Genomic DNA, 12,647 nt, shown 5'->3' on the forward strand with positions numbered 1-12,647 from the left:
TCCTGTTCTGTGCTGAGCAGGTGCGCTCCTTACTTCATACCTCATTTCCCAAGTCAGGTGTCGAGGTGTAGTATTTCTAGTCACTTGACTACGAATTTCATCTCTTGTTCTTCTGTCCTTTGATTAGCCAAAATGGACTGTTTCCTTCTATCTTGCCATCTACATTGGCTTTGTCTGTCTTAATTACTTCTACATATTTTATACCCGTTACTAGACTGAATTCTCTTTTTATGTCTGATAGTTTTCTAACTCTCTAGCCTTGTCATCTGCAAAAATGATTGTCTTACCTTTGATATCTTTTTTCTTGTCTAAAGGGCATCCGCTAGTACAATGACAAACTAATTCTAATTGTCATATGGAAAAGGGGGGGTTAAAAATAGCCAAGACAATTTTGGAAGAGAGCATCAAAGAAGAAGTTGTTCTGCTCTATGTCAGGACTTATTTGCAGCAGAATAGAGCCCAGAAACAGATGTGTCACTGTGGAGTTTGTGGGGTGAGAAGGTGACATAGGGGAGAGGAGTGGACTGTTGATGGCAAGTGGTCCTGGCGCAGCAACTTACATGCTCCCCAGACCCGCTCCCCCCACCATCTTCCTCATCTCGGTGCTCAGCACCTCCATCCTAGACACTCTAGCCAGAAGCCTTAGACTCATCCTTTTTCTCCCTACTTTAAAAAATAGCTTTTTTGAAGTATAATTGACACATAATCATCTGCACGTGTTCCAAGTGTGCGGTGTGATAGGTTTTGACACATGTCTATACCCATGAAACTAGGCCCACAGTCTTGTGAACATATCCATCCCCAGCAAACATCTGCCTGTGTGCCTCAGTTATCCCTCCAGAGAACCACAGACCCACTCTGGTCGCTATAGATGAGCTGCCATTTTCTAGACGGAGTCACCCTTGCCTCCCTTCTCTGTCACACCCCTCATCCAAGGCTGGCAGGGAGCGCCTGCGGGGCTTGGCCCTCAGAAACCTGTACAGCCTCCGAGCACTTCCCCCTAGTCCCCCGCCGCCACCCTGGTGCCGCTGCAGGACCTTCTAGCTGGACTCCCTGATTCTAATCTTGCTTCCTTCCAGTCTGTTCTCAACACGGCAGCCAAAGTGGTTCTTGGAAAATGTACCCCCCAGATCCCATCACTTCTCTACTCAGCACTGTCCAGGGAGCTGCTCACCTCACCAGGGTCAAAGCCCAAGTCTGGACAGTGGCCTCTGACGCCTGGGGCCCCCGTCCCATGCCTGACCTCTCTGACCTCCTGGCCTCCTCACTGACAACTTTCTCCTACACCCTGCTTCGGCCATACTGAGCTCCTTGCTCAGCCTCAAGACACTCAAATGTCTGCTTGGTTCCCTCCCCCCACCCTCAAGCCTTCCCCCAAGAGGCATCTCTTGAGCATGCACAGTCACCGCAACACCCTGTTTAAAGTGTCACTGGCGCCCCAGCAGGCCCTGCCCCTCTCACTCCACTCTTTCCTAGTCTCAATCACCTTCCACATCCTTTGGAACTCACAGGATTTTTGTTTTCATTGTCTGTCTCCCCCTGCTGGAAGATCAGCACCATAAAGATGGGAATCTGAGCCACCTTTGTTCATGGATGGGTCCTGAGCTCCCAGAACAGTGAGTGGCCCTCAGTTGAGTACATGCAGACAATAATGGGCAAAGGATATTCACAGGCAGTGCCTGACTCTTACTGAGTGTCAGGCACTCTACCAAACATTCCTGTTCGAATGCCAAGATGCATTTTGGGAAAAAAAAAACAAACTCATATTCTGCAAAGTCATATAGTAAAATAACAGGGACTTACAGGAAGGATGGGGTTAAGAGTCAGGAAGAGACCTCTCCAGACCCGCATGCCTTTGTGACAGTCACATCTCTGCAGCATTTGCTGCATCTGGCCTCCAAATTGAATGGTGGTCCCCAAAAGACATGTCCACTTGGAACCTTTGAATGTGACCTTGTTTGGAAAAAGGGTCTTTACAGATGTAATTAAGGATCTCAAGATGAGGGCTTCCTGGATTTAGAGCAGGCCCTAAATCCAATGACAGGTGTCCTTATAAGAGAAAAGAGGGGAAGATTTGAGAGACAGACCCATAGGTAGGAGAAGACCATGTAAAAGCAGAGGATGATTGAAATTGATGCAGCCACAAGCCAGGGAAGCCTAGAGCTACCAGAAGCTGGAAGAAGCAAAGAAGGCTCTTACCCCAGAGCCTGCAGAGGGACCGTGGCCCTGCTGGCAGCCTGATTTGGGGCATCTGCCCTGCAAACTGGAAGAAAATAAATTTCTGTTGTTTTAAGCCATCAAGTTGAGGTCAGTTTCTTATGGCAGCCACAGGAAACTAATACACAGGCTTCCAGCCTGGAGCTCGTGCTCCCTCCTCTGAGATGCAGGCCCCAGAGGGCTTCTGCTTCTGATACAGACCCTTCTCCTGAGCATTAAAAATCAGATCCTGGTGGTAGCCTTCTTCATCAGTGTAGTGTCTTCCCAGCTTCCTTGTTGGTACTTGCAGCTTCCACAGATAGCTGAATGCAGTGGAAAGCAGGTCAGCTCTAGAAGCCACTAGCACTAAAGGAAGGCACTTCTGTAGACTTTCGGCCTTTTTCTTAATGTCTTCATATGTTGCTCAAGCTTTCTAGAAGCTTGCCCTTGATCACTTCAGAACTTTAACATGCTGACGAGGGAGTCTAGGGTCTGTTCTGTTGTGTATCTTGACCTGGGTGGTAATTACCTTAGTGTGCATGTATGCAAGGATTCATTGAGCTGAACATGTTTCAAAGATGTTGCACATTTTTGTATGTAATTTATATCTCAGTGCAAAAGTTTAAACAGTTTTTAAATTTTTTAAATTGAAGTATAGTGGGTTTACAATGTGTTAATTTCTGGTGTACAGCACAGTGATTCAGTTGTACATATATATATATTCCTTTTCATACGCTTTTTCATTATAGGCTATTTTAAGACATTGAGTAAGTTCCCTGTGCTCTACAGTAGGACCTTGCTGTTTATCTATTTTATATATAGTGGTGTGTATCTACAAATCCCAAACTCCCAATTTATCTCTCCTTCTCTTCACCTTTCTTACCTGGTAACAATAAGTTTATTTTCTATGTCTGAGTCTGTTTCTGTTTTGTAAATAGGTTCGTTTGTATCATTTTTTAAGATTTCCATGAGTGATACCCTAATGGTATTTTTCTTTCTCTTTCTGGCTTACTTTACTTAGTATGACAATCTCCAGGTCAACTAGCATCCCGGGGAGAATCGCATTCTGTTCCAGTGTCCCCTCCCCCCACCCCCGTTTATCAATCAAAGAAATGAGTATTGTACCAAAACAGACTATATGGAGTAACTTCACTGTCACAACAACCCTGTGGTCTGGGCTGCTTTTATTCCCATTTGACAGATAGGGAAATGGAGGCACCCAGAGAGTTGTCACACAGCTGTTAAGCGGCAGACTGGAGATTCACACCAAGGCAGGCGGGTGTCAGAGCCACTGCTTTCAGCCATGCATTAATATGGACAACAAAAAACGGATTTCTTCTGTATAGCACAGGGAACTCTATTCAGTATCTTGTAGTAAGCTATAATGAAAAAGAATTTGAAAATGAATATATGTATGTATATGTATGACTGAAACATTATGCTGCACACCAGAAATTGACAAATTGTAACTGACTATACTGCAATTAAAAAAACATGGACAATAGCACATGAAAAGATGTGCAAAGGCAGAGCAATGCAAACTAAAACCACCATGAGATACTATGTTATACTCATCAAATCCGCAAAAAAAAAAAATTTTTAATTCCTCTTATGTTGCCAAGTTGTGGGAAGGATGTGGAGGAAGAGGAACTTCCAGACACACTAGTTGGAGCATCAGGTCACATCACCATCTCAGAGAATAATCGGGCAGCATCGAGTAAAGTTGAAAAGACCATACTGTCCTCTCCAGCAATTCCTCCCCCTACCCCAAGGAAAATTCCTCCAAGAAACATTCACATACATGCATGAAGAGAAGTGTCCAAAGATGGTACAGCTTCGTGTATAACAGTGGGGAAGAGTGGACATCACGAGCTATCCGTCGGTGTGGGAATGGATAGATCAGCTGTGCTTTATTCATTCAACAGTGCTCAACTGCAACGAAATTCAGAAACACAGTGTCAGATCAAAATGTCAATTGATAAATACAAAATACAACCATTGATGGAAATTTTCACAAAGTAGAGAATAAGCATATATTTTGTTTCTGGATATTCACTTAGAGGCAAAGTGTCACAAAGCTGCACGGGAAGGAAGGCTGCACGCTAACCTGAGAAGAGCTGTTGGCTCTGGGAGCAAAAGAGAGCAGTGGGGGGATGGGTGGGGATGGGTGACACAGGGGACTGGCGCTCTGCCTGGGCTGATGCATTTTAAAAAGCTGGTGACGCATGTGTGAGGAAGTGTGTGCGTGAGTCGTTTTTTGGTGGCAGATAGCTGGGTATTTGATTAATCTTTGTGCTTTTCTGGATTGTAAATTTTGCAGCGTTGGAGGAAATGATGTACATTACCCACCACAAGAGAATTTGTTCAGAAAGCAGCCGCCGCCGTAGAAGTGTGGCTCAGGCGCATCTCGGTGGCGGAAAGCGGTAACTGACATTTATGCTTCTTTCCAGCAGCCAAATCCTGTGGAGCAGCGTTACATGGAACTCTTGGCCCTGCGTGACGAATACATAAAGCGACTTGAGGAACTGCAGCTCGCCAACTCTGCCAAGCTGTGCGATCCCTCAGCCTCCCCCTCTGGTCCTTCACAAATGATGCCCCACGTACAAACTCACTTCTGAGAGGCCACCTGGCCCCAAGTTAGAGTTCTGAATAAAGGAAATAGTTGACTTTCATTTGGGGCCTCTGTACAAAGTAGGTGAAACTATCTGCTTCCATGTAGAACTTGAACTAACCAAATCTTAAACTCTTGAATATGTGCCTTCTAGAATACAGATTGCAAGAAAACGACAGTGTCTGCATGGCAGTCGGAAGAAAGGAGCTGAGATGGGGTTTTGGAAAATCCTGACACCTTCCAAAAGCAGTTTTTGAAAGATAAATATTTAAATCTGATTTACCTCTTCAGAGATACTACGTATTCAATATGTATTTTGTGGGCTTAATTGGAACAATGACACTGTTAACCTTTTAAAGGGGAGAATGTATATGTTTATGAAATGGATTTTCCTCAAACTGCTTATAATGTTTGCTTTGGATTATCTAAAACAAAGCGAAACGTGAAAGATGTGTGTTACTGCCAAAAGCAACCTGAGCTCACCTTCCGAGATATTATCCCAAAGCAAGGTGTTTAAATAATTGCCAAATTTTATACCATCATGAGTGGTGACTTAAGGAGAAATAGCTGTGCAGAAGAGTTTTCCCTTATTTTGAAATTTGGAATATGAAGTATTTTCCCTTAATTTCCAAGAGAAGCATATTTTTATATTAAAAAAAAACCTGATAGGGCCCAGTTAAATATGATTTGATTTTTTTTAAACATTGCCAGTTCTGTTTTCTAAACTCTTTCATGAGCTTGCCGAAAATTCTGGCCCATTTTCAGGTTGGTGGAAACCCCTTAGACAGCACTGTTTAAAGATGTCGGATGCATTTTGCTGCTTAAGTGAATGTTTTCGCAAACGCTGCTCTAGTCAAACCAGCTTATCTGCCAAAGTGTAGGGTTGACCATATTGGATGCATGAACTGTTGCTAGAGCATCATCCTTTGAAATAAAAGCCGCAGATGTACATTTGTTGAGCGTACTCTTGAAACTTGTGTTTATGAATTTCAAAATGGTGTGGGATACCCTCCCCCGAGGCGTGCATAAAAACTGGTTTTACAAATTTTTACTTGAAGTACCCAGCGGTTTGCTTTTTCAGGTTTTTTTGGTTTTTTGGTTTTTTTTTTTTTTGAAATTTCAGATGCAGTTCTATTTGATATCAGAACTAATTCATTTAGTAAGTATATTTGTAAAAGTTAAGGCTAGAGTTAAAACAATGTGTTTTACAGTGATTTGTAAAGGACTATTTATAGCTAATATGGTTTTGTTTTCAATGAATTAAGAGAGAGTAAGTATATCTTTGTAAATTATTTTATGTCATAGCTTAAAGGTCTACCAAATAAGACATCTCAAATGCAGTAGCATAATGTATAAATTTTGTATGTATAAGAAATTTTATTAGACACTCTCTTGCTTTTTGTAAACGCTGTAAATATTTCATAAATTAACAAAGTGTCACTCCACAAAAAGAAAAAAAAAGCTCATACTAATAGCTTAAAGGGTGTTGTGAAATTTCATGAAAAAATTTTCATGGCAATGATGACTAAAGACCTGCTGTAATAAATACATTAACTAAACATAGCGCTCTGGTTCCAGGGCTGTAACTGTGTGTGCGTCTTAAACATGCAGTTTGCCTATCTTATTTTCTTTTCCTGGATCTACTTCATATGCTCTTTATCTTACTAGCAATCTTGTACATGGCTCTCCCCAAATCCCAACAATGTTGGACGCTTAAGTACATGAACAATGTGTGTTTTAAGCCACAGCTGTCTCTATGAAAGTAAGAGTCGCTTTCACGAAAGCACTGGGGTGCACACACGCGAGACTCTGGGTGGGGAACACAGCAGTTGACATTAAGGGAGAGTGAAAGCCTAGTTGAAATAAGCCACACTTGATGTCTCTTTAGGGAAGAATTATTAAAATTCTTCAAATACTGCCAATTGGAAATTATGTCATTTACCTACATGCAGCCCAAGAATGCTAAGTAGTTACAATAGTAAGCTAAAATGAACCATTTAAAAATCTAAATAGGACTATTAAAAGATCAAGTATATCTTGACTGTAAGTATTTGAGATGCCTCGCAAGGTTCTTCCTCAGATATGCCTGCGTTTAACCTTCTCTGCGACCTCGTGGCCACATGGTGTTCTATTATCCCAAAGTCCCAGAGCATCACAACAAACTGAATTCTACCTCTATTGCATTCCCATTGAATAGCTCAGCACTGACTTCTGGCATGAAGCAGAATAATCTCTTCCTGGGACAGCCCTTCAAGTAATTTGCAATTATGTACACTTTTGACAATGTAACAGTTTTTTCTAAATCTTGTCAGAGTACTTTCTTTTTATTTATTTATTTTTATTGAAGTATAGTCAGTTATAATGGGTCAATTTCTGGTGTACAGCATAATGTCCTGGTCATGCATGTATATACATATATTCATTTTCATATTCTTTTTCATTAAAGGTTATTACAAGATATTGAATATAGTTCCCTGTGCTATACATTAGGACATTGTTGTTTTTCTGTTTTATATATAGCAGTTAGTATCTACAAATCTTGAACTCCCAATTTATCCCTCCCCACCTCCTTTTCCCCCTGGTAACCATAAGTTTGTTTACTATATCTGCGAGTCTGTTTCTGTTTTATAGATGAGTTCATTAGTGTCCTCTTTTTTCTTTCTTTTTTTTTAAAGATTCCATATATAAGTGATATATGATATTTGTCTTTCTGTGACTTACTTCAGTTAGTATGATAATCTCTAGGTCCATCCATGTTGCTGCAAATGGCCTTATTTTCTTTTTTATGGCTGAGTAGTATTCCTGTGTGTGTGTGTGTGTGTGTGTGTGTGTGTGTGTGTGTGTGTGTGTGTGTGTACACTACAGCTTCTTTATCCAGTCATCTGTCGATGCACATTTAGGTTGTTTCCATGTCTTGGCTACTGTAAATAGTGCTGCTGTGAACATTGGGGTGCAGGTATCTTTTTGAATTAGAGTTCCTTTTGGATATATGCCCAGGAGTGGGATTGCTGGATCATACAATAAGTCTATTTTTAGTTTTTTGAGGAATCTCCATATTATTTTCCGTAATGTTTGTTGAGCATCAGAGGGCGGGTGAGTCTGCAAGGTGAGAGGACAGACACTGTTAGCTCTCCTGTTACCAGTGATACAATCAGTCACCACTGGGTGAAACAACTAGCTTAATTCATTTTGTTACATCTCAGGAAAATTTTAGACTTTGAGTCGCCTCCGATTTTATTCCCGATTTCTATCCTTGCATCTATCCAAACCCAGATCGTACACTTCCAACTCCTTCAGTCCCTAAATGGAAGAAAGGGAGCTATTTACTGGGGACATAGGTGCCGGATTCTGTATTATTTGGCCTCCCCACAAACTTATAACATTGATAGGGTTGGTTTTTGTTTTGTTTTTGGTCATTTTATAGATGAGGCCTAAAGCTCAAGAGCCAGAAGTGTTTGGGTTTTTTTACGTATTTTTTTAGACAGTATTTATCAACAAATACTGTCTTCTGTGACCCAGATCTGTGTCAGCTGGTCTTTGTTGGGAAACAAAAATGAGTAAAACGGTGACTTCCTTCAAGGAGTGTCTGGCCTAGTGGGAAGACAGTCCAGTTAACTGGGAATTCCCAAGCAGGTTGCAGCTGAGACGGGAGGGAAGGGGGCAGGGCACAACCGTGAAAAGAATGAGTCGGCCATTAGCACCAAGATAGTGAAGTTTCAACTCCCAGTAGAACTTGAGCTTCAGTATAGGCTCATTGAGATACAATAGCTGCTAAATGGCACTCCCACGGGTGCCAGGGCAGTTTCAAGGCTGCCCATGAAAGGTCAGAGGGTGGGTGGTGGCCCAATTCCTGGGAATCCCAGCCCCTTCCCCAGAGCAGCTGGAATCATCCTCCCACTTGTTAGCATATGAAGTTACCTAGCCTATAAAAACTAGCAATCCCTTGTCCCAGGTCAATCAATCTTTCTCTCTCTCTCTCTCTCTCTCTCTCTCTTTCTCTCTCTCTCCCCCCCAACCCTCTCTCTCTTCTCCCCTTCTCCCCTGCTCCCCTCTCTCCCCTCTCTTCTCTCTGCCTTTCTCTCACCTTCTGAGACCCGGCTGTACTCTGTCAATGGAGTGTGCATCTCTCTGAATAAATCTACCTTCACTCTGTTATGGCTGACTCTTGAATTCTTTCCTGCACAAAGCCAAGGACCCTTACTTGGCGGGGCGCATCCCAGGGTTTTGCCCGAGACCTGGGACATGGCCATCCTCTCACACCCCATTTTTTTCTGTATCATCCCCACTGATACATTAATAACTGTCTTAGGTCAGATTCCTTAGAAGCAGAGAATAAGCAGGGATTTGAGGGCACATGATGTACTGTGGAAGAGCTCCCAGGAACGGGCAATGAGGGAGCTGGAGAGAGTGGAGGCAGGAGCTGGACAGAGAGTGGGGCAGCTGGGGTCTACTTCAGCCTGAGTCCCCGAGGCGCTCTGCAGCTAGAAGGGCATCTCAGAGGTGCTTCATTTTGAGACAAGACTTGTTCTCCCAAATCAGTCATTGGTTACAAGCTGTCCCGGGGGTAGGAGGGGACAGGTATGTGTCACCTTCTAGGAAAGATGGCTTCTGTACCTGAAGACGCTCCCTGGGAGAAGAGGGCATCTGGGAACCCTTAGCAGTCAACACTCCCAGCAGCTGGGGGGTGGGGTAAAGCCAGCAAAGTGGATCTGTTTAGGGGCCCAACACTGTCCCCCTCAACACTGAAACTACTTCCCCTATGCTGGCAAGTGAGAGACAAGTTTTCACAGTTGCCAGTAAATAATAATAGCTTATATTTGCATCATGCTTACAACGTACCAGGCACTGTGCTAAGTGTTTTACCTATATTAAAATTCCTTTAATTGCCACAACAAGCCTATGATTAGCTGTATTATTATTATTATTATTATTATTATTATTATTATTATTATTATTATTATTATTATTATTATTATTTTATTTGCTAAGCACAGAGAAGTCACTTGTCCAAAGTTACCCAGTGCTAGGGAATAGAGCGAGTTTCCAACCAAACCACTGTGGCTGGGAGCCTGTGCTCTGGTGCACGCTGCTGCCTTGCCAGAAGACTCAGAATCCTGTCAAAGTAAAGCAGGTTAGAAGATCTTTCTTGTCCCTAAAGAAGCATATCGTTGCTCCTCAGTGTTTACCGTCTGTGGATTTCAGCGCCTGATCACACTGAGTCAATGATGCTATTTCTGAGTTGGGAAGAGACATGGACCGCCCCATACAATGTCTGCTGTTTTAACATACTTGAATGTGGATATATGTAGCATTCAAAACATCCAAGACTCTCAAAATAGATTGTTAAACCCCTCCACTGAAGGCCTTGGTCCGCTGCCTGAGACCTACCTAGCTGCCATGGATGGCAAAGAAATCACCTGCTTTTCTCCCCACTTGGTTGAGCCCCAAGGGGTACTGATCAGAAAGAAAAGAATTCTTCCAAAGTCAACACAATGAACAGGTCAATGGAAGGCTCAAACATTTACTCTGGAAGCTGATGTCACTACTTGGCAACCACATGTTACTACCCTGGGGGGAAATTAAAACCTTGAGTGTTTGTTTTGTTTTGTTTTGTTTTCATTTTATTGGTCCCCAGATTAACTGGCTTGAACTCAGGGTCTCCCTTTCTTCACCTCTGTGATGGTTAATTATAGGTATCAACTTACTCAGGCCACAGGATGATCAGAGAGCTGCTTAAACCTGATTTCTGGGTGTGTCTGGGAGGTATCTCTGGAAGAGATTAGCATTTGAATTGGTGGATTGAGTAAAGGGTAAATGGGCATCATCCAATCCACCAAGGACCTGAATAGAAGAAAAAACGTGGAGGAAGGACAGAGTCTCCCTGCTTGACTGCTGAGCTGGAACATCTCCTCCCCTGCTCCCAGTCCTCAGGCCTTTGAATGACACCACTGGCTTTCCTGCGTCTCTAGCTTGTAGACAGCAGCATGTGGGACTTCTCAGCCTCCATAAACTTGAGACCTTTGAGTAAAGCAGATTGCCTTAATAATCTGAGTGGGCCTCAACTCATCAGTTGAAGGCCTTAAGAGCAAACACTGAGGTTCCCCCAAAAGGAAGGAATTCTGCTCCACACTCTGACTTCTGACTCAAGACTGCACTATCAACTCTTGCTGAAATTTCCAGCCTGCCGGCCTGGCCTGCAGATTTCAAATGTGCCAGCTCCCACAATGTCATGAGCCAATTCCTTAAACTAAATCCCCCTCGATCTTTCTCTATCTCTCTGTACACACACACACACACACACACACTATTTGCTGGGCTTCTCTCAATAACCCTTACCTGATACCTTTGGTAGGCATTTTCATCCCCCTAACACGCCTATTCCCTAAACCCTGGAATCTGAATATGTTATGGAGTGGGAGGGGGAATTTGCAGGGGAAAGGGGGGAAATTTGCAGATCTAATTAAGGTTACAGACTTGAAGGTAGGGAGAGCATCCTGGATCATCCAGGTGGGCCCTATCTAATCATACGGGTCCTTAAAAGCAGAGAGCTTTCTCTGGCTAGAAGCAGAATAGATCCCTCAGGAGGGAAAGTCAGAGAGATCAAAGTGTAAGAGATGCTTGACCCACTGCTGGAGTGAAGGCCGCATGGAAAGCACGAGAAAGAGTGAGGGCCGCCTCTGGGATCCGAGAGCAGCCAGCTGGCTGACAGCCAGAAAGGAAATGGGAACCTCAGTCATACAACCACATGCAACTGAATTTGGTCAATGATCCAAAGAGCTGGGTTCTCCCCAGAGCCTCCAGAAGAGAGCCCAGCCCTGCCCACACCTTGACTTCAACCTGTGAGACCCTAAGCAGAGGATCCAATGAACCTACCTGGACTTCTGACTTATAGAAACTTCAAGAAAATGGAAGGGTGTGGCTTAAGCTGCTAAATTTGTGGTAATTTATTATAGTACCAGTAGAAAATGAACCCCGTGCCCAATGCTGTGCACCATCATGAAATAACTAATTATTGTGTTGAGAAAAGTCTGGAAACCTTCACATAGACAGGTCAACATTTTTAAACAGGGCTAGATGGTGCCTCTGTGATGAACAGGGTTAATGCCGAACCTCTTATGAACCTGGATCCAAGACAGCACACAGAAGTCCCTCTGTTGCCTCATTTGCCAGGAATTGCTTTGGGCTTAAACAGCACAATAACAGACACAAAAATGAACACCATGAGCTGGACACACTGCCCCACCTGGAACCACAGAGAGGGCCACATTTCGCTTGATGATGTGGATGCCCTCCGCGGCCGTCTGTGAAGACTGGATCGAAGTCCTGCTCTTGTGAGTTGACGATACAACCCCTTCCAACTGTGGGACCATTGCTCTATAGTGGTCCTCACATGTAGTTCCATAGAAGATTAGATTTGCTCGTTCCTAACAAAGTGATGTTTTCTCATTGGTGGTTGTTTTAATTTTGTTTTTTATTGAGGTGTAGTTGATTTACAGTGTTAGTTTCAGGTGTAAGCAAAGCGATCCAGTTATACTTATACATACATATATATTTTTTTCAGATTCTTTTCCATGATAACTTATTACAAGAAATCAAATGTAGTTCCCTGTGCTATACATTAGGTCCTTGTTGTTTACCTGTTCTATAACTCTTAATTTGTCCCTCCCCTGCCCTTTCCCCTTTGGTAACCATAGTTTGTTTTCTATGTCCATGAGTCTATTTTTGGTTTGTAAATAAGATTTGTATCATTTTTTGATTCTGCATATAAGTGATATCATGTTATATTTGTCTCTGACTTGCTTCACTTAATATGATAATCTCTAGGTCCATCCATGTTACT

The 12,647-nt window shown here is 43.0% G+C and overlaps 1 protein-coding gene across 6 annotated transcripts in view; it reads left to right on the forward strand.

The window, feature by feature from the left end:
• The window catches only part of MTM1 (myotubularin 1), a 105,602-nt gene extending 99,232 nt beyond the window's left edge, over window positions 1-6,370 (forward strand). For 5 of the 6 annotated variants that reach the window (XM_010956481.3, XM_045517725.2, XM_074360026.1 and 2 more), the window contains one exon: window positions 4,647-6,370. In XM_010956481.3, coding sequence (XP_010954783.2) covers window positions 4,647-4,814 — 168 coding nt within the window. In that variant the 3' untranslated portion in view covers window positions 4,815-6,370. The remainder of the gene's footprint in view (window positions 1-4,646) is intronic. The other variant, XM_074360027.1, reaches the window with a different exon arrangement.
• Window positions 6,371-12,647: the final 6,277 nt, after the last annotated feature.

This window comes from Camelus bactrianus, chromosome X (assembly GCF_048773025.1).
Source record: "Camelus bactrianus isolate YW-2024 breed Bactrian camel chromosome X, ASM4877302v1, whole genome shotgun sequence".
In the NCBI taxonomy this organism is placed as follows: domain Eukaryota; kingdom Metazoa; phylum Chordata; class Mammalia; order Artiodactyla; family Camelidae; genus Camelus; species Camelus bactrianus.